Source organism: Gordionus sp. m RMFG-2023, chromosome 2, assembly GCF_954871325.1.
Source record: "Gordionus sp. m RMFG-2023 chromosome 2, tfGorSpeb1-WG-v2, whole genome shotgun sequence".
Classification (NCBI taxonomy): domain Eukaryota; kingdom Metazoa; phylum Nematomorpha; class Gordioida; order Chordodea; family Parachordodidae; genus Gordionus; species Gordionus sp. m RMFG-2023.
Genome location: NC_088776.1, coordinates 17898816 through 17921380, shown reverse-complemented (window position 1 = coordinate 17921380; position 22565 = coordinate 17898816). Strand labels below are relative to the sequence as shown.

General features: G+C 25.2%; 1 protein-coding gene across 2 annotated transcripts; it reads left to right on the top strand.

The window, feature by feature from the left end:
- Positions 1-1535: 1535 nt before the first annotated feature.
- On the top strand, positions 1536-16771 carry LOC135924520 (uncharacterized). Of its 2 annotated transcripts, none has more exons than XM_065459578.1 (7): positions 1536-1612; positions 1659-1766; positions 1810-1866; positions 4855-5264; positions 11984-12075; positions 16180-16263; positions 16440-16771. In XM_065459578.1, exons 1-7 carry the CDS (start codon positions 1576-1578, stop codon positions 16507-16509), a joined length of 858 nt encoding a protein of 285 aa, XP_065315650.1. In that variant the 5' UTR covers positions 1536-1575; the 3' UTR covers positions 16510-16771. The 2 variants fall into 2 exon arrangements, with proteins under 2 accessions (XP_065315650.1, XP_065315649.1); XM_065459577.1 differs by having other exon boundaries at positions 1810-1875; positions 16440-16769.
- Positions 16772-22565: the final 5794 nt, after the last annotated feature.

Here is a 22565-nt window from a genome sequence, read left to right as displayed (position 1 = left end):
AAAGCATTTATTAGTAAAGTTTTAAAATATTAACTGTAATATATTATATAACTGTCAGATACGTCTGTAAAAGTGGCATTTTACTTAATATTTTATAAAAAATTATATATAATAGAGGGTTATAAACTATATGTCTACTTACTTTTTATAAATAAATCTCTTATACTTATTTGGATTTGGACCTTGAAATAATTTTAGGAAGAGGCATGATAATTAAATTTAAAAATCAATAATATAGTTGATTAGTGATTTTGAACTCGGCTAAAATATTAAATTATTAATTTTCAATTAATAAATGATTATATTTATTTAATTAGGGTTATATAATAATTTAAATAATAAAAGTCAATTAAGCTTCAACTGTTAATGCTAAATTAATATTTAGTGAGTGATATTGTTATATTTTTAACATAGAATTTGATTGCAAGCTGAGATAGTATAATTTATATGTAATAATCTAATATAATAATTAAAATAGTTTTTATTTAATAAAAATTAAGATAGTCTTATTAATTTTTTAATAAAATTAAATCTATATATTACTCAATAGAATTATAAAAGACATTATTTAGAGGGCAATTAAAAACATTTATTTTTAGCTCAAGGGGATATTAAGGAACCATTAAAAAAAAAATTTTTCTTCAGGGGGCTATTCAAACTTTTTAGGGGGCTCGAGCCCCTGTGCGCCCCCCCCCCTAGCGACGCCACTGCCATGAGAACAACTAAATACACATGATGAGTTTATTGAATCAAATCCCAAAATCAAAAATGATTAAAAAATACAAAAAAGAATATTGTTATATAACAATATATTTAATTTAAATTGTTACCGAACATAAAATTAAATGACTTTTCGAAGTTATTGAAGCATAAAAAATATATAATTGTTTTTTGAATGTCATTAACAATAAAAACTTGTGTATTTCTTTTTTTGAATATTATTAACATGAAACTTGTATAAATGTTTATTGAATATCATTAATAATTAACACGAATAGTTTTAAAAATCGATGAAAAAAACAATTAAAACGACTTATTAACAATTATAAAATTTATTAATTACATTTAAATATGGAAAAATATAATGGGAGGGTGGTCAAATGCCCGGGATATCCTTTATATCTTTTTTTAAGCTCAACCTAGATGAGTGTGTGTTACGTGGGGAGATATGGTAGCAGATCGAAGAGAGCGTATTATTTGGTGTAAAGTGTGGCCTTTAAATAAAAGCTTCAAGGGCAATGGAGGGACTAGCCTTTACTATCCAGGTAGTTCAACTTTTAAAAAATGCAATTTATTTTAAGAAATCACTTTATTTGAAATATTTTTAAAAATATTATTTTTATGGAAATATTTTTTAATTACCCATTTTTAGGATATTTTTAAAATTATTAATTTTAGGAAACACTTATAAAATTACAGGTGGCTCGTATAATTATTTAATCGGCTTGAGCTCCCCTCCTCCAATGATGCTTCTGTTCTGTTAAATCACTTATATTTATGAGCGCTATTTAGTAGTTGTTTCAAATTTAATTATTTTCATCTTTCCACCATATGTCATTTTCAATCGATTAAAAAATGCTATTAAATACCGAAAAAATTGAAGAAAACGATAGTAATTTATTTTGGTTATAAATACAATTTAAGTTTTATCTTTAAAGAGAAAACAGAAAAGGGGCTTAATTTTTTTCAATCATATGCCACTCCATATAATAGTTGTCTTAGAAGAAGGCAAAGCCTACTTTCTACAAAAAACATATATTCAGGAGGTACTCAATCATAACTCAATTTTTTGATAATTTTATATAATAGGGCAAAATGTTTTGCAAAGACAAAGTTACCATGGCTCTAGTTTATTCCAATTAAGAGGTGAATATGGTAAGTCATTATAAAATGTTATTAATTAATCTCTTCACATTAACAATATAATATATTCAAATATTAAGGGATTCCTATTTTATTTTTATTTGATAAAATTCACCTGTATAAAGATTAATCAAATTAAAATTATCACATCATTAAGAATATATATACCTTTTTAGAACATTATATTTCTTTCATAAACATTAATTATATGTTAACATTATACAGGGATTCAAACTGTAATGGATATCAATTATGGTTCAGATAAATAATAACAAAAAAGACTACTATCTTAAGTTTGAACTTTTAAGAACTGGTTCAAACTTTTTGCATGCAAATTTTTAGAATTATATATAGATAATCACATTTTTATTGTATCTTTGAATTTGATAATTAAAGCAACTAATGTTTATGCTATTATTAATGCACATACAATATACAAAAACTAATTTATAAATTTTAGCAAATAAACAGTATTTATCAACTCCTAAAAAAATACTATTTAAACCATACAATTAAAATATTTTCAACCTTCAATCAAACTATATTCAAAGAAAACTTATTAAAAAATTTTCAGAATATTAAAATTAGTAGACCCCCTTAATTAATAACTTAAAAGATTAAAGTTAGTTACTACCAGATATAGTGTTAAAATAAGTATTAAATTTTTTTTATTTGTTAAATGCATTATCTTAAATAAAGAATATATGTAATTTAAGCTAAAATAATATTATATTATTTATACTACATTAATGAGTTAATGAGTAATCTAAAAGAAATAATATCTTTATTCTTCAAAATTATAATGTTTGGCTATTTCGTGCTTAATTTAATATTTTTGTAAAATTTATTGTAAACATACTTCATAAATTATATTTTACATTACCCACTACTTTACAATAAATTTTATAAAAATATTAAATTAAGGGTTAAAATAACCATTTAAAAAAAAGGAATTTAGAATTGCCTAAAATAAAAGTTTTGATATATTCACCCATTTATTAAAATATTTATATCCATGTTTTGGTGGGATCAGACATGTTAAGTCAATTTTTTATCAGTTTGATTTCACTCACAAAAATTTCGTGTATTGTCAAATTAGTTTTAGCAAAAAATAGACTGGGACTTGAACTTCAGTAGATTGGAAGACAGCTCAGGTATCATGATTATTGACTATATCAATCCTGCTATTAAAATATAACAATTGATCATGAAAGATAATTTCTGACCGTGTGTTTTTACACTAACCAAAATATCATGCTTGCACAATTTTTGTAAAAGCAACATTCGTTACCATTGTTGATAATATTAATGTTTGAGAAAACAAATTGGATTGTGAAAAAAAATGATCTTTAATCAATTAAATTTTATTATTCGGGGAATTTTTATTTATTTATTATTCATATTCATAAATTCTGAATCTAATAATTACAATTAATATTTTTGTAAAATATATTAATAAACCTGTCTTTGGCCGTGTATTTTGTTTACTTTATGTAAAAGAAATTAATAATGTGGCAACAGGAAAGTTTTTATATTTTTTTTACAATTCATTATCTATTTCATGTAATATATAATTAATATTGGACCATTGAGGATATTTTAATATTGATATATATACATATATATAATATATATATAGATGAGAATAAAGATTGTTGGTGGAAATTTCTAGTATATTCGTATAATTGTATAAGTGTCCATATATTAAATAATAAAGGTTGAGAGCTTTCAAACCTAATAACGAAGAATTTGTTCTAAGGCCTCGCTCAATCTAGAGTTACATAAAAATAATAACTAGCCAAAAAAATTATTTAAATTTTGACGGTTATTAAATGCTTAAAAAGTTGCTTGACCCATCTTACTTCCAAACCAAAACTGAATAGTATTTGGCTTGAAGAATTTTCGAATTAATTCTAATGGGGAGGTGGATGAGGAAAATATATAATTTTTAAAAATTACCTTAGCTTTGAAGATCTTTATAAAACATTATAGATGAGCTGCTATTTATTTTTGTCCAACTTATTTTAACATAATTTTATTTTATCATTTTACATTAATTTTTTAAAAAGAATTATTTATACTAAATTTCATATTTGGTGTAAAAAATAACATTGGAATAATGAGACATTAATTACTAATTATCAGAGTTGTTAAAGTATCTAGATACAAGTATCTAGATACTGTATCTAGATATAAAAATGTAGTATCTGTATCTAGATAGATTTTTTAGAAAGGTATCTGTATCTAGATATTTTTTTAGAGGTATATGTATCTGTTTTCGATACTTTTTAAGATAGATTTTATATACCCCTTTTTTTTATTATAAATAAAAATATTTGACTGTAAAATTTATTTTATTTCATATAAGCTTATGAAACAAATAAATATATATATATATATTATATATTAATATTTATTAATACTATAATAAAGAATTATATATACATAAAATATTAAAACTTATATATAAAAAATATATATAAATATTCATTAATTTAAATATTATGTCCGAGTTTATCAATAAACCATACAAATTTTAATATTACAATATGGAAATGGTAAATTTTATTTTATAACTAAATTTTTAAGTTTATATATTTATTTAGATCTATATCGATGAAGAAGAGGAAGCAACAACAAGTTCTATTGCTTTACCATGACCTTTTCACAATATAATATTAATTTAGGTTTATGCAAACCTATAAGAGCATAATAAAAAATGTATCTGTATCTTGATAACTTTTTAGACGCTGTATCTGTATCTAGATAACTTTTGAGACTATGTATCTGTATCTAGATCCATTTAAAAAGTATCTTTTAACAACTCTGCTAATTATAGACTATTAAACGTTTCTAGCTGACAGGACAGCGATTTTCACATTGATTCTCAATTAAATTATATTTTACTTTTAATGTTTAACACCTTGATTTATAAAAAGTGAACCTTATATATACTATTGCATATAAAATGTTTTTTATTTATTTTCAAAGGCCGACTCAAATTGATGCATTCCTATTTTTCTAACCAAGGGCTCAACGCCTTGAGCGAAAGTACCGAAAACATAATAACAAACAAAATAATTTACCCTAAAAATTATAGAAACAACACATCAAATTTTGCCAATAAAAGCCCTCTGAGATCATTTTCCAACATTTCTCATTATAGAAACCCGTATAGCAACGGTTCCACGAGGGACAATTCTCCTGCCTTATCCCCTCTCAAATCTTCTCGAACTACGAAATCTATTCCCGTAAATAGGTACTCATCTGTATTATGTGAACTACATGCTAATTCGACTGGGCTAAACGTCGAGAATTCAGAAAAGGGGGATTCTGAAGAGGGAATGCATAAGAACTCGATATACGCTAATAGATTATTCGTTGGTAATTTGAGCTATAGAGTAAATTATAGAATTTCGATTTTTTATGTTGTCAAAGATCACTATATACATAAACATGTGATATTGCATTTGATTATGAGAATAAGAATAGAATGAAATAGAATTATTATATTTTAAGAAAATTATTTCCAGGAGTTATTTTAAATATTATTCCATTTGTCAAATTAAATAGTTTTTCCTTATACGGTGAAATGAGTGTTATTATTAAATATACAACAAAATGGAGTAAATAAAGAAAGATATTATTTTAATTTAACAACATATGAATTTAAAAAAGACAAAACAATTACATCGTCATATTTAAATAATAAGAAATTATGTTGAAAATTTAATTTAGGTTGATGAAAAATCACAATTTTTTTTTGATCTTTTAGAATGCTCAAGTAATATTTTTAATAAAATTTTATCTAAAATTCTAAAATTTTTTTTGCAAAAAGTCTTTTTAATATTTGATTTTTGAATTTCCTAAATGTATAATCTATATTGTATCCATTTATTTCGATAAAAATATGATATATATTTACTATAAACTTCTATAATCATTTCGATGAAAGAATAAATATATAAAAATATAATTAAAATTTAAAAAATCATTCTATTTGTTTCACAACCTCGATGATGGTACCTTTCTAGAAATAAAACAAATCGTCTTCTTCGACCCTGTAAAAATTTTAGTACAAGTTGCCCAACCCGTTACATTTTTTCCTAGGCCCACCCTGGTATAATTTTTTTATAAATTTGACCAGCCCGGCATGCAGGCTTTATATTTTATAAGTATATTTTTATGACAATTTATTTTATTTATTAAAAATTTTTTTTATAATATTAAAACACTATGAAAGCACTATAAAATTAAAACACTATGAAAGCACTATAAGAATAATATACAATTTTATAATTGTGTTCCCAAAATGGAACCATATTATATCTAAAGATTTCTATTTAATTTTTTGACGAATATATCAAAATTCCTTGGCTTTGTTGGTGAAATGCCGAATTTTGCTGCCAAGATTTTTTAAAAACTCATAGGTTAATTGCAAAAATCATTTGTAAAAGTGACTAATGGAATAAAAAGGAAATTGTTGAGATTTTTGTATTTATCGATCTTTTTGGTCATGATTATTAAAGGGTCTGCAAAACTCAATCTACCAACCAGTTGGTTGGGAAATTTTTCATTTTCGGGATGGTACTGAACTAAAGAAAAATTCGGGTGGGTCATGTTTGGAAATATATTATTTTTACAAATTTAAATTTAATCGGTAATCGGTGATATAAATATCATGGTTTGATTGCATTTTATTTCACAGTAGAGTAGAAAGAACGCCGCTGCTTTTACTTTTATTGTCCCTGAACCTCAACCTCAAATTATCATTATCGTTCATCTTAGTTTATTCTTATAACATCCTAATGATAACCCAACTCTAAATATTGTTGCATGTGATTGTGGAAATTAGTAAAATCATAAGGAATGAATCCGCGTAACATTTAACAACACTACTAGCGACTAAAATATTGTCAATTTCTAACGCACAAATTCAAATATAAATTGATTATAAATATTAGATATATATAATCGGCGTATGAATCAGTATTAAATAAATGTCTCGAAAAGAACTTTGTAAAAAAAGTATAAATTTTTTAAGTATATAAAATTTGATTTATAAATTTAAAACTATATTAAAAAAATATTAAAAAAATATTGGATATATAGATTAATGCACATATAAATTTCCAAAATATTCATGGAAAAAAATATGGTTTATCCGTGGTAAAAAATATAATTAAGAAGCATATTATAAATTTATAATATAAAATTCAATATTTCCTGGATTGAGCTAATTTTTTAATGATTTCATTCGTGTTTAGTGTTAACTCGCTATTATTAAGAAGGCCATACTTCTTAGTAAAGTTGTTAAAAGGTTCAATTTAGGCCAATTTTTAAAGTGGCTAAACCAAAGAAAAATATTACGCAAGCCTGAAGAATTTGCTCATAGATGGCACAAAGGTTTAGACATCTATAAACGAAATCTCGAAGCATAGGCAATATTTTTTTGGTTTTTAAAAATCGGCGTAAATCGAGCCATATAACAACACTATTTCTCAAGTTTGTTTTTATTCTTGTTAAAGAGGGAAATGTTTTTCATTGATAGAAAAATATATAATAATTTTTATACATTAGGAAAATAGTCTTAAATGTGTTTGAAATTGCGATGCATCTATCGCATTTTTTAAAACATTATCAACCATATTTAACCTTTTGTACTATAGTTTGCATTCAGCTAGTAAGGCATTGGGATACCTTAACACCCTCACAATAAAAATCTGTCAAATATTTAATTTTTCTCTAACAAGAATTGAAATAGATTCGAAAGAATTCCTATGTAATATTTGCAGATTTATAAGTGCTACGCTACCTTATTAATTGAAAACTTTACATTCATTTTAGTTATAAAATCCAAGAGGGGAATAAAAGATTTATTCTATGGTATTCCTCTACTGACCCTATATTTATATTTGAACGATGGGCTTGCCTTGCTCCAAGTCGAGATAGATAAATATTAAATTTATAGGGCTCTGCTTTTGACTCAACAATGACATCCAATATAATGCTCTCAGCTATTCTCATAGTCTCAATCATATAGATATCATTTTTTTCAATAGTTTTGCAGTGAAAAAGTTTCAAATAATTTGAGAAATTTTAAAATGGTGAAAATTTAAAATCGATATTAATTATAGAATAAATTAGTGGCATATTTATTTTTGCTGTGAATGTTATAGATAAATGTAAATAGGAATATATAAGCAATAAGATGTAGTAATCAGTAATTTTCTTTAAATATATTTTATCCGGTATCTTGATTTTTTAGCTGGGGAGGGGGATTTTCCCCCCTGCTTCCCGGCGTGTTGATTTGTATTTAGATTCAGATAAAAGTAACAGTTCAGGTTCTGTTCAAAAAATTTAATCATATCGGTTTGGAAAAACTGTAAAATATAATAGTTCATTGACTTCAAAAGAAATGAACACACTACATAAAAACATTTATTAGCACTCTCATACAGGCGTATTAGAATTATGTAAATAAAATGTTTTAAATTTTATCACTATTCTCTAAAAATAAATTTAGTTTTAAAGTGCTTAGTAATAAAAAATATTTTTTTAATTATCTTATATTTTATATATTGATTCAGGAACCCATTTCCCAGTATTAAACTTAAATCTTGCACATAAACACAATTGTCCCCTTCTGTTATAAAAATATATATCTTAAAAAAAATCTAGCTTACCTTAGAATTTATAAGTTTATCATCTTAATACTTAGCGGTAGTGTTAAAAAGCTCGTTTTGAGCCGTTTAAAAATGGCTAACTCAATATTTTAGTCAGAAAAATATTGCCTAATCCTTGAGATTTTGCTAATAGATGTCCAAACCTTTGTTCCTTCTACAAACAAAATCTTCTGGAATATTATTCTAGATGAAATAGTGAGTTCGCCGTTTTTAAAAATCGGCTCAAAACGAGCCGTTTAACAACACTACTTAGCGCGGATTTACTTCGGCAAAATATATATGCTTATTTTTTTTTATGTGGAGGGGTGGATATTTACCCTCTTTTTAAACTATAAATTGTTTAATAAACATTGTTATGCAAACGTAAACAATCTTCTCACAGAGTCATTCAGTCACGAAATGTTAATGTAATTTTTGCATATATTTCCTATTGTAAATTTTTTATATAATATTAATTCAAATATGCCTTTAGTCCTAAATCTCCCACTGTATATTAAAAAATTATATTTAATTGCTTGTAAGTATTGATTTAGCATTTTTTATATTTTATAATAGATTCTAAAAGTAAATTCGATATATAATAAAACATATTTAATAAATTTACAAAAATGTTTAAAAGGGTTTTATCTACCAAGAGTCAAAATCTTATACAGTAATAATATGATTTGTTGAAAAACATTTCCATATATGTTAAAAACATTACAATATAATTATTTTGCTTTCCGTAATTGTAAAATCTTGTTGAAAAAAATGCAACCTTTTTTAGAAAACTTTTAAAAACTTGAGAGAAAATGTTGAGAAAAACATGATTGTTTTTAAAAACCTCCGCTATTTTTTAGAACTTAATTTAAAACTTCTAATAATTTTTTTTTAAATTAGCGACAATTTTAATTTTAAACTTCTAATAATTTTTTTTTAAATCTAATTTTTTTACCTATTAAAAACTATATTTCTATTCTTTTTTAAATGTCATATTTTACTATCGCTAGTATTTTGAATCTATCTCCAATTTCAGACTTGTTAATATAATGTTCGATTATTTACTAATATACATAATTTTAGATACACCTAAGGAAACTTCTTATTTTCTCGGGGGGGGGGAGGGGGGGTTTATCTGAAATAAAAAATAGATACCAAAGTTATTCACCTATCCCATCAAATTCCCTTAAATGTCTAACGGACATTACAAAATTTGTATATTCACGACCAACCAAATTTTGATCCTATTCGTTTGCGGAAAAAAATGGTAATTGGAGCGATGAAAAAAATGGAATTGGCTAAAATATGACTGAGTAAACCAATTGTTGATCAGCCCAAATTGCCCATGATCTATCCATTCGAAAGTTTATCGTTTCAGGGGGAAACTTTCCCTGATTATTAGGACTACCCTTTATTTATATAATAAAATAACAAGGTCGGAAGAAAAAAGACAACTCAGAACTTTAATCTAATATACCTGAATTGTTTGGTAATAATAACGGCTATACCATCAAAAATATAATAGTACACTTACCGCCATATATAAATGTGAGCGAGTCGGCTATATCAAAATGTATTAAATGAATGGGTTTTAGCCGGAAAAGGATTGGTAAAGAGATAGGAGAAACGCTCCAGATATATTTCAAATTCGAAAGGAATATTGTGACAAGATGAAAAATATTTCTTTTGAAAATGTATTCTTCCTGGACGAGACAGGGTTTAATACCCATATTATTTCGCACTATGGGTGGGCACCTCTTGGGAAAAGATCATCTGAAGTCACTTCCCTCCAAGGGAAGAAATATATTAGTCCTATGCACAATAGGAATAAGTGGATTGAAATTCACAATTATAGATAAATTCAAAATATGCCTCGATGAATTAATTACAATTTTACCATCGAATTCATTGCTAATAATGGATAATGTTCCTATTCATTTAGCGAGAATAAATAGTAAAAATTATTCCAATATCATATTTTTACAACTTATTTACCACAATTAAATCTAATTGAATTTTTTTTCTGAGTTTTTAAAAATCAATACCTATCAAATTATCCTAAACCAATTAACCGATTAGAAGTTATTGCTACGCGTTTGAGCAGTTATTTTGCATATAATTTTTCAAATTTTTATTCTCACACCACAAAATTCGTTGAAGATGGAATTCGATGCCTTCCTTTTGATTGAATTTATTTTATTGCATAATATTTTCTATACATAATAAATTGGGTTTTTTTATTTTGGTGTCTCGAATTGTTCATAAAAAATCTAATCTATACCTTTTTGTCTATATAAAATATATAAAACAATAAATATATTTGCACTATTATAAAATCAATGAATCCTTGCAGCCTATTCATATTTAGTGACATAATTTTGATAATTTTATGAAGAAGAATCTTAGCATTTATAATAAAATATTTGTGACCTAAACCAATAAGATTATAATATCTGGTAAAATCTACAATATATTAATAATCAAAGTAAATCAAAATCATTCCTCCAAAAAATATTACTTGTAAACAGGGATAGGGGACGGCATGGGGCGAAGAATCAATGGTTTCCTCTATATTCATAGGAATACTTGGTAGTATAATATTCGTTTTTGTTATGGTATAAATACTGCCACCAAGAATAAATGTTGTCACTGATTAATAAATAAAATAATATTAGGACTACGATAACTGTAAATAACCATAATAAAATTTAAAGAAATAATTCTAATACGCTTGTATGCGAATGCCTTTAAATGTCTTAGAAATTTTAAATTCAAATAAATTTTTTAATTAACCTTAATAGTGCTCAAAAATTAAGATTTTTAAGGGGGCAGTTTTTTATTTTGTGCTCCTTTCTTTTGATGCCAATGATATTATCTTTAATATTCTTAAATTGGATATATTAAACTAGAAGAGAATGATCATATTTTAACCTATTTTTCCAAACCGAAATAATTAAATTCTTTGAACCGAACCTGAATCGTTATTTTTATATGAATAACATAAATCGAACCGATATACGTTACGGTTTTGACTCCTGAATACATACCAACTGGATGATTAATTATAATATTTGTATTTGTTTTTTAAAATTTTATTTAAAAAAATTATTATTTAAGTTATTTTTATCCATAATCTTCATTCTTATATTTTTGTTAATCTCTTTAATATTTATACTCAATACATAAATTGGGATAGTGTTCTTAAACGGCTTAGCCGAGTCAGCTCTAAAGAGCTGGGTCATATTTCTGTTCATTTTTTCCGACTCGAGTCATTATTTTTTGTGCGTCAGGCTATTTTTTATAATTTGTTATGTCGCTTTTTATAAGTGTGATTGATTCTTTAACATATATATTTTGAATTTATGAAATCATATTATAATTATACCAATTTAAAAATTGAATACAATTGTATTTCTTAAAATTTTTTAAAAATATTATGAATTTTTTAAATGTAGGTTACAATAATGGAACTTCGCAATATGTTTTCTAATTACGGTAAAATCACGGATATCGCATTGATTAAAGATAGATTCGGCCTATCCAAAGGGTATAATTTTGTTTGTTATAATAAAAGATTTTATAAATTAATTGATATAAATGGGATTGATAAAAAAAACGTGATATGGAAGGGAATCTTATATCTCGGCTTATTAAACCATTAGCAATAAATAAGGAGGAAGGGGAATGAAAAATTTATTGATTTAAATATCTTAAAACATATTGCTATATATTTCTTATCTTAAATAATAAATACAAATCTTATAAATTATAGTAAGTTATCACGAACACAAATTTTTTGTTCCAGGCCCAACCCGAGCCCGATTTAAGAAAATTGGAATTTGAATTTAAATATAAAAATCCGAGGCTATTTAATTGAATAGATCTTAGATAAAAATATAAATTTTCAAATTAATATTTCATAACTATTATAATAGGTTAATACTCAAGATTTTGTTGGCTAAGTGTAGAATATAATATATATTTTATTTAACCTAATAGAATATGATGTATATAAGTAATAGAGTTTTAACTTGTTACAATGCAAATCATAATCAAAGGAAATTGTTTGGAAAATGGAAATTGTAAAAGAATATGATGAAAAATGACATATGATTTTGATTGATATTTTGATAATACAAAATGATTATTGAGGATCAAATATTTAATTCAGCCCGATCCAAGTCCTAGAAAAAGTCTTCAATATCCGAGCCCGAGGTTCGGGTCGGGCTTCGGATAGCCCGTGCAGGACTAATTAGCACTCCTAAATTTAATTTGAGCACCCTTGGTTGGCGAATCTATTAGACCATATGTAATGTCTTGTCAGTAATGGGAGGTATAAAAATATTTTATTAATTTAAAGATCGATGTATTTTTAAAATATTATTATATTCATTGGTATTATCTCGCGGTCAGGTTATCATATCTTCTGTAATTTGCCCTACCTCCACAATCTATCCATTTTGAGTTTTAGTAAATCCATAAGCGTCCATACTGCTTAAATGGGCATTTCTGGAATTGCAAAAAATGACTTAAATTATATTGATTAAATCCATTTTAAATGATATGCTTTTTTTTGAACTTTATTTAGGTGTTATGTTAAAATTAATATTAGAAACAAAAAGTTATAAATAATAAATGTAAAGTTATCATTAATGTTGTTAAACGGTTCATTTTGAGCCGATATTTTATTAGTAAAAATGTTATGCAAGCCATAAGATTTTGCTCATAGGTAGCACAAAGGTTTGAACATCTATTAACGAAATCTCGAGGCTTAGACAATAATTTTCTTGCTAAAATATTGAGTTAGTCGTTTTTAAAAATAGGCTTAAATCGAGCCGTTTAACAACACTAGTTATCATAAACTAATTTTAGAGAAGCAAATATTTAGTTTGATTTATGGTTATTGATAGCTTTATCCAAAAAAATATATATGTTTCTCACTAGAAAACAATCGATGGGAGACCTTACATATCATTGGGATTGATGAAGATAACCTTTGGTTAACCTTATATTAATCTCAATTTGGAAAGAAAATTTAATTTATTATATATGAGATAAATATAATACGTAAAAAATTTAATTTTACTCTCCCTACAGAGCAATCTGTCCTATTTATGCCATTATCCTTGGCCGCTCTGTATTGGGATTATACCTATAACTAATGTCGGTCCTAATCCGTTTTAGGTTCAGATAAAAATAACGGTTATGGTTCAGGTTGAGTTCGTAAAAAATAATAATATCAGTTCTGTTGGAGCCTTTAAAAACCTGTTCAGACCTTTCCGCATACAAGCGTATTAGAATTATGTAAAAAGATTATTTTTTAAATTTTATCATTATTCTTTAAAAAATAATATTAAGCCATATACCGTTAAAATATTTTTAGGATTCTCTTCTAAATTATATCTATAAGGAGGAAAAATAAATTTGAGGGCTGAAAACACTTCTATATGCAATTTAGATAGCTGGCACCTTCAAATAGCTAGATGATATTTAGTTAGAAACTGTCATCTTTAAAAAAGTTAAAATATCAAAAGGTTCAAACTGGTTCACAGGCATTTTTATAGATTCGGTTGGTTTAGGATTGGTAGATAATACTAGTTAATACCGGGTTAATGGCTCAGATTTGGGTTGAATTTCTGCTCCCGATGGCGCTTAGAAGTATGTTTTCCCTACAAATTCTTCCACTCCATACATAACTTTGAAGATCAAATAACGATTATATTTAAATTTTCATATAATTTCATCAATTCCGATGATGTATCCGGGATCAATCTTTCAATGAATTGATGATATATCAAACCTGTACACTTTTCAGAATTTCGTAAGTCTATATAAAAGAAGTTTAAAAAATATTTAACTTTGAATTACCATTTAGTAAATCAATCTATTTTGACTATAGTCTAATTCTTCGAAAACACCTAATAAGTTAAGGCTCTAAAGATTAACTTTGTCAGGATATAATTATATTTAAAATATATTTTCGATTAGAAGAATTTAGTTATTTCGTTCTTTCTTACAAAGCCAATTTTGGATTTCTTTCATTAATCCCAATGATAATTTACATCTCGTAATTGGGAAAATTGTGGAAGGATCTGGAATCAAATTACAAAAGACACCGTGACCGAGATAATATTCATGAATATGTTCGGGAATTTATATTCTTTCGAAAAACAAAATATAGATTATTAAATCGGTATAATATTTATAATATTCCTAGAGAAATCACATCTTTAGACGGTCTCCATTTTTTTCTAAAATTAGCTTAACACGGCTTAGTTTTTTAGCCAGGTCCGTGTAAATATGGCTATTCTAAATAATTTGGCTGTTTTTTTCTAAAAACGGGAATTGAAGATATTTAGAAGAGCATGAATGCTAAATAATTTATCATGTGATTTTTCGATTGTTTAATTGTTATAATTTAAATTTATTTTTAAAAATCTACCCCAAGCATGTATTTTTATTTTTAAACCCAACTGGAAAAAATATTAAAAAAATTTCAAACTTGCACTTCTTCATCTTATGTCCCACACCCGATTTATAAAATTATACTATTTTTCGGGCTGGATAATCTAGCCGGGCCAGCGAATAACTATGTAAATGTAACATAAAATAAATGCGAAAAATATATAATAAGAATGCATATTTTTTCATTAAAAAAATATATAATTTAAAAATATTTAAGCACTACCATAAACTCGGTTCCAGGGGTTCAAACCGAACCCGGAGAAGAAAACCCGGGTTTCTGGGAGAAAATGTGAACCCGAACCGAACCTTAACCCCGTTTATAAAATTTCCAAAACCCCGAACCGAACTCGGGATTTTTATTTGAACCCGGGTTCAACCGGGTTCAGTGTATTGTTTATATTAATATAAGATATTTGTATAATTGTAAATACAAATATTAATAATTTACTTGAGGTTTTATAATATTTTCAAATTTCCAATTAAGTGAAGTGTTTTAAACAACTTAATTCATTTACTCCATTTTTAAAATTTATTCTCAAAGATTCCTATTAGATTGTTAATAAATTTTAGACAATTAAATTCATTTACGCCTTTTATTTTTAATTTTTAATTTATTCTCAAAGATTATTAATTAGAGGAAAATGAAAGTGAACAAGTCAAAGTAAAAATTATTATATTGGATATTGTAATTTAAAGAAATACGTCTAAATAAAATTTTTAAAATTGATACATGACTATGCTGTGTATATTTAATTATATTTTGCCTATAAATAAAATAAAAAATTTATTTTTTATACCAAATTTATGTCTAGTTTTTTAATTATGATTTAAATATAGAATTTTTTTATCAATTCAAAAATTCTTAAACCCGAGCTGAACATGTAACCAAACCCAGGTTCAAAAATATTTCCCTGAACCTAACCCGAACCGAACCCACCTATATTTTTTAACCTTAAACCGAACCGAACCCATACAAAATTTTGCCAGGTTCGCATCCCTGGTCGGTGCCATCAAACAATTATTTTATATTTTAACAAAAATGTTTTTCGCCAGTAAATATAATGTTCACTAAAATTTGGCGAGCATATATATGGAAATTGTTAAATTAATGTCTGTATATGTTATACCTCTTACTATTATGTACTATATATTTATATTATATAATAATGCATTAAAAATCCCACAGGTACGGTCTTATAACTTTTTCTAGTGGTGAAGAAATCGGCAACTTAATTCAAAACTTTAAAGATTGTCTCTATTTAGACAATAGGTCAACAATTAATATATATTTTGCACTTTTTTATGAAAGAATTATAATTAACATTTGTTTTATGCCCAGATATTTATTTCATAGAAAGTGAATTTAAATTTGAACAAGGAAAGATACATTTAAATCTATTTTATGATATCTTATTTTACATTAATTTTATATAAATTATCTAACAGAAAGCTGAGAATTCAATTAGCTGAAAACAGAACTATTGACGAAAAAAGATATGTCCTCCGCGAAAATTAATTGTTTATTTTAAAATATTTTATACTTTTTTGAATAATTGTCAAATTTGTGTTCTAGCCATGAATGTATAATGATTATATTTAAGGGATTCTTATTTGATTATTTATAGCATTTTTTCCACGTTTATTCTCTTATCTGGTCTCATATTTTATTAATTTACAAAATGTTTCCGGTTTATATTACATTCACAGTCCCTTGAAAACCATTATGTGCTGGTTACTCTGTTGATACAATTTATAGCACCAATTTTTTTAAAGAATTAGTCAATTGCTCGAAAGTTTTAATTTATTTCGCATTTAAAATTAGAAAATATATTATTTTCGTCATAATTAAATCATGCTTTTTTTATTATTATAATTTTAAAACTATTTATATTTGACTGATAAAAATATACCATATTTATATTTATAATTATTTATATTAATATTATACGTATATTATGATATATATAATGAATTAGTAACATTCAATTTCTTTCTTATTTTTTCAAAAATAGAGAATACCAATGCCAAAGTATGTGGTAGTGTTGTCAAACTATTTCGTTCAATATTTAAAAACGGCCCGATTAAAATTTTAGCTAAAGTAATATTATGTATGATTTGGCAGAAGTCCCATCTATGAGCAAAATCTCCAGGCTTACATAATATTATTTAGGTTAAAATCTTAATCTGGTCGTTTTTAAAAATCGAACTAGTATCTGGATCTGACCCTTATTTTTTTCCCATAAGTTTTAGGAATATTTATAGTCATCCTTAATTGATTTTAATTATTTAAAATGTTAATTATTTTTTTTCATAACTAAATATACTTTATTTTGATTAGTATATATATATATATCAAGAGTATCGAACCTTTTGATATATCTGTTCGGTTCAGGTTCGCCCTAAAATATTCATAGAGGTTCAGTAATATTATTTTTTATATGGTATGCCCATATATATATAGCTTTATAGATAATATTTTAATCTTATTTTCTGATAAATATAGAAAAATAAAACACGCATTAAAGCTATCCCAAAATTTTATTTTCAATTTTTATTTGTATATAAAATTATCATCTAATATATCTTTGTCCAATCTTATTCTCTGTGATGGTAGAATATATTTCAATCTTAAAAATGTTCTTTTAACCTAAATCTATATAGTGGGACAGACATGGCTATTATTGCTAATAAGACTTCGAGATGCGCTAATTTTCTTCCTTTCCAAGATGCAAAAATATTGATGTTTTATTCTTTTCGATGCCGTTATAAGATTTTTTTGTATTGTATAGCATATTTCGACTTGCTATTCTTTTTCATTTGTAATAAAGATATAAAATCATCTTCGTGGTTGGAATAATTTTTTTGACTTGAATTAATTGAAGGAAGTAAATTATATATCATCTCACAACTTGTCTCAATTACATGTCAGGTTTTTATAAAATGTTCTCTAATCCTATTATTTGGTCAACTGACGATAATATATTTACTTACCCGTTTTAGAAATTGTTTGAAATGCTAGCAAACTTTCCTTCAGTATCTAATTTATTGGAGTGAAGAAATTTCAATTGCAAATATCTGAAAATTTAGATATTGAAAGTTAATAGGTTTTATATAATAGATTTATATCAGCTAAATTTTGATTAATCCCATCTACTTTTGATATTTTTCAATTTATTTAGATAAATTATTGGCTTTCAATTCAGTCGATAGGCCATGTCCTAGGACAACTTAGCGATTAAGTATCCAAATTGAATCGACCCAGGACACAGCCATAACACTTTAATTTAGGCGTCATTTTATAAAAAATTAAGCATTTACCAAAAAATGTTTTTATCAAAATATTATTATCTAGATGCTATATTATATTTAAAAGTGCTGAGAAAACGCTTTTCTTTTTCACTAGCAGTGTCACTATTTTAAGTCATAGAAATAAAAACATTAAAAATAATATTCAGAAAAGTAGTTAGGATACAATTTTTTTTGCTTTTTATATATTGATTATAATATAAGGTAATGATATCTTAAAATATACACTTAAACATGTATATTTATTCTACCTTCAGTTTAGTTCTATTTTGATAACTTTAGCTATTTTGAATAAGACGAGATAAAACGCAGACCAACTATTTTTATTATAATAAACTTAAAATTACAAATATTTCTTTCTTAATTCTTTGGAAAAGTCATTTTAATTTTGTTAAAGATGAAAAAAAAAAGTTTTTTTTATCCCCCTCTTTCATTATGGTTAAGATGAAAAAGTTTTTTTAATCCCCCTCTTTTGTTTATGTTAAAGTTAAATAAAGTTTTTTAATACCCCTCCTTTGTTTACAATAAAATGAAAGTTAAAAAAAGGTTTCTCTTTTTGGTCCCTCTCTTGTTTTAAGTTAAACACAGTGAAAGTAAAACATATGGCTTTTGTGTTTTCTCTCACTTTACTGGATTTCTTACTTTAGGAGTTCTCAGTAAGGTGATCCGAAAATATGAGTTAGACCGTTGGGTCCGGGAGACCACCCTGCATCCCAAGGTATATTTTGAGTTTCGGGAAGTATAGGGGGTAGGTTTTATCCCCAATTATGTACGATAAAACTAACACAACTCGTTTCCACAAAAACGTTCTTTTTTTCACTTTGCGCCAATTTAATTTTAATTTATAATTGCGCCTTTTATTTTCCCTATAAAAGGGACCAATTTTTTATAGTTTAGATATTTTTTATTTTTTCTGTAAAATAATTTTGAAAATCTTTATTAATACACACTTTTTTATGTTTAAAATAATTTTGAAATTTTTATTAATATAAACTTTTTTAGTTGTGTAAAATTTTGATAATAATTATTTTAGTTATTTTGTTAAACAATAAATTTTGATAATAAATTATTATGACTACGACCCGATCCCAAAATCATTTAAACGAAGTGTCTCAAAATTCTTCAAATTTTAACTTGAAATTTGAACTATATTAATTTAAAACTCTGAATATTGTTCAAAATTCAGATGAAACTCTTTATGAAAGTGATACTAACTTAATTGTATTGCAAGAAGGGAAACTTGCACTAACATTGGGGGTTGAGTCGATAATAATATGAGAACGGTGTAGAATTTATGATGGCACAATAATAGTATTTATTCAAGAAATTTCAATGTAATGTAATTATTATATAAAAAATTTCCTTTTTATATATATTATTTTCTTTTTACACAATTAACTTATTAAACTCAAAATAAACATAATAACATGTCCAATTACAATATAAAATAACGAAAATTATGTATGAAAGTGATGTTATCATGGAAAAATAACATTGAGTAGTCGATGTCAGGGAGAAAGAATTAAACAACAATAATTAGTATACCAACAAATCAAATAAAAGTGTTTGGGAGGGCAAAAAAGCTATCCAAAATAATATTTTTCGTAATTATACCCTTAATGTAGAAAGATATAAGAAAGGTATAAATTACACTATATATGGGCTAATGTTGAGAGGTCAAAATAGCTATCCATTATAATTTTTTTGGTAAAGAAGGTATAAATTACACTATATATGGGCTAATTGATATAATAATATTTACCAATAATGGTTTAAAATTTAATTATTATGTTACAACAGGCCGGGTATGTATTACTTATAAACTTAATTTAAATGTTACACAAAAAAAATAAAATTCAAAAACCTTTTTGCCTTTAAAAAAAAATGTCATTACAAAATTTTCCATACATATGTGAATACAAAATTTTCCATACTGTCTAAAATACCATTCAATTTCTAGGAAGAACATACAAAAAATTTTTTTTTTTATAATTATTATAATGAGAATGGGAATTAATGTATCTTTATAAATGAGGGAATAAATATAGGGGAGACCGGGGTAAAACGATAGGCATTTTGCATATTTACCATAAAAATTTTAAACAAGAGTCAAACACAACAAATTATAGATCAATGTTTAGCCCCATCTCTCTTCTACAAGATAAAAAAAAGTGTAGCCCTCTACCTATAATATTTTAGGAGCTATGATTAGTTATGTAAAATTACTCATTTTCGCCATTTTACCCTGGGTACAGGGTAAAATGGATAAGCACTAGGGTAAAGTGGTTAAAATAATATTTGACACATATTTATTGTTTTATTTAACAAATATTACAAATTTAAGATTTATTTATGATTTTTATTTAAAAACTAATCGATACAATAAGGACATGTAAAATAATTATCATAATTAGCACATTTAGAATGTGCCCATTCAAGGCACATTGTACATTTTAGCCATTCATCGCCCTCGCGACTATTTTTATAGTTTTTATTACAAATAACACATACACAATTATTTTTTGATATCTTTTTTTTTCTCTGAATTAATAATTTTTTTTTATAAGGTGTAGATGTTAATATTTCTGAATTCTTTTTTTTAGATATTTTATCCGATGAAATATTGAATAATTTTGGAATAGGTATTATAGATGAAGGATTGAATACTTTATTATAATTTTTTGAGCATGATGGTAACATATCATGATAAGGTTCATCAATATCATCTGGAACATTTTCGTTCAATAATATAGATAAATCACTATTATTTTGAGTCACTGTAAGATTTTGAGTCACTGTAATATTTTCATCATTATTTTCAAATTCAATATTTGAGTTAGCATTTGAATTATTACAGCAGATATAATCTTGTTCTGTAAATATATTTGGGTTTAAAGGAAATATGCCACATGCTAAGAATCCATTTAATATATTATTTGATGTCACTGCCCTTGGTATTTCATTTTTTAACACTCCTGGAATATCATAAATCTGAAATTGTTGCCCCACATGATTTTTAGATTGAGCATTATTAAAATTATGAAATACAATATAATTTCAATTGAGAATTTTTATTAAAGTTACCAAATTAATAATATTTAGATTGAGCATTATTAAAATTATGAAATACAATATAATTTCAATTGAGCATTTTTATTAAAGTTACCAAATTAATATTGATATTTAGATTGAGCATTATTAAAATTATGAAATACAATATAATTTCAATTGAGCATTTTTATTAAAGTTACCAAATTAATATTGATATTTAGATTGAGCATTATTAAAATTATGAAATACAATATAATTTCAATTGAGCATTTTTATTAAAGTTACCAAATTAATATTGATATTTAAATTGAGTTATTAAAATTATGAAATACAATATAATACAAACAATATAATTTAATTACTTGTTTAGGCGTTAATCCCATAAATGACCTACTTGCTTCTAATATGTAGTCACACAATCTAGATTCTTCTTCATTTGTAAATATTTGTTTATGATGATCTGAACTTTTAATACCAATTTTACATCTCCTTCTCAACGTTGTATAAGGTATGTTAAATTTTTTAGCAGACAAATTTAATGAAGTATTATTTGTTATTTTATATTTTATGGCTTCATTTATTATATTTACATCTTTGTATATGGTTTTTCTTTTATAATTTCTCATTATTTGGTTGATACAATAAAAATTATAATAAATAAATTAATGTGAATAATTTTATATTTTAACCGTTTTACCCATAACAGCTTTACCCCTAGGTGACATATATTATAAATATCGTTATTGCGTGACTTCTAATATAGCTAAAGATGTCAGATAAATTTTATTTTATAGCTAATACATTAAGGAACATGTGTGCCAAATTTTGAATCCTGAGGATATGTAAATTTTACTAAAAGCAAAATATACTAGAGAATGATTTTTATATTTTTTGGGTAAAAAACAGTTTTTTGACAAAATATATAAAACCAGGTAAGTTTTTTAAAAGATGAACATAGGTAAGAAATTAGATATAAAAATACATCTTCACACCAAATTTAAGGTCTTTATACTCAATGGTTAAAAAGTTATTCGCGATTCGCGTTAACATTGTTACCCCGTCAATCGCTTTACCCCGGTCTCCCCTAATGGGAAAGAAAATAAATAAAGTTATTTGCAAGGAGAGGAATCAATACAATGAAAAAGAGAATCAATGAAGTTATTTATAATAGTACAATAATAACTACGCATACTTTATAAAATATTAATTAATATT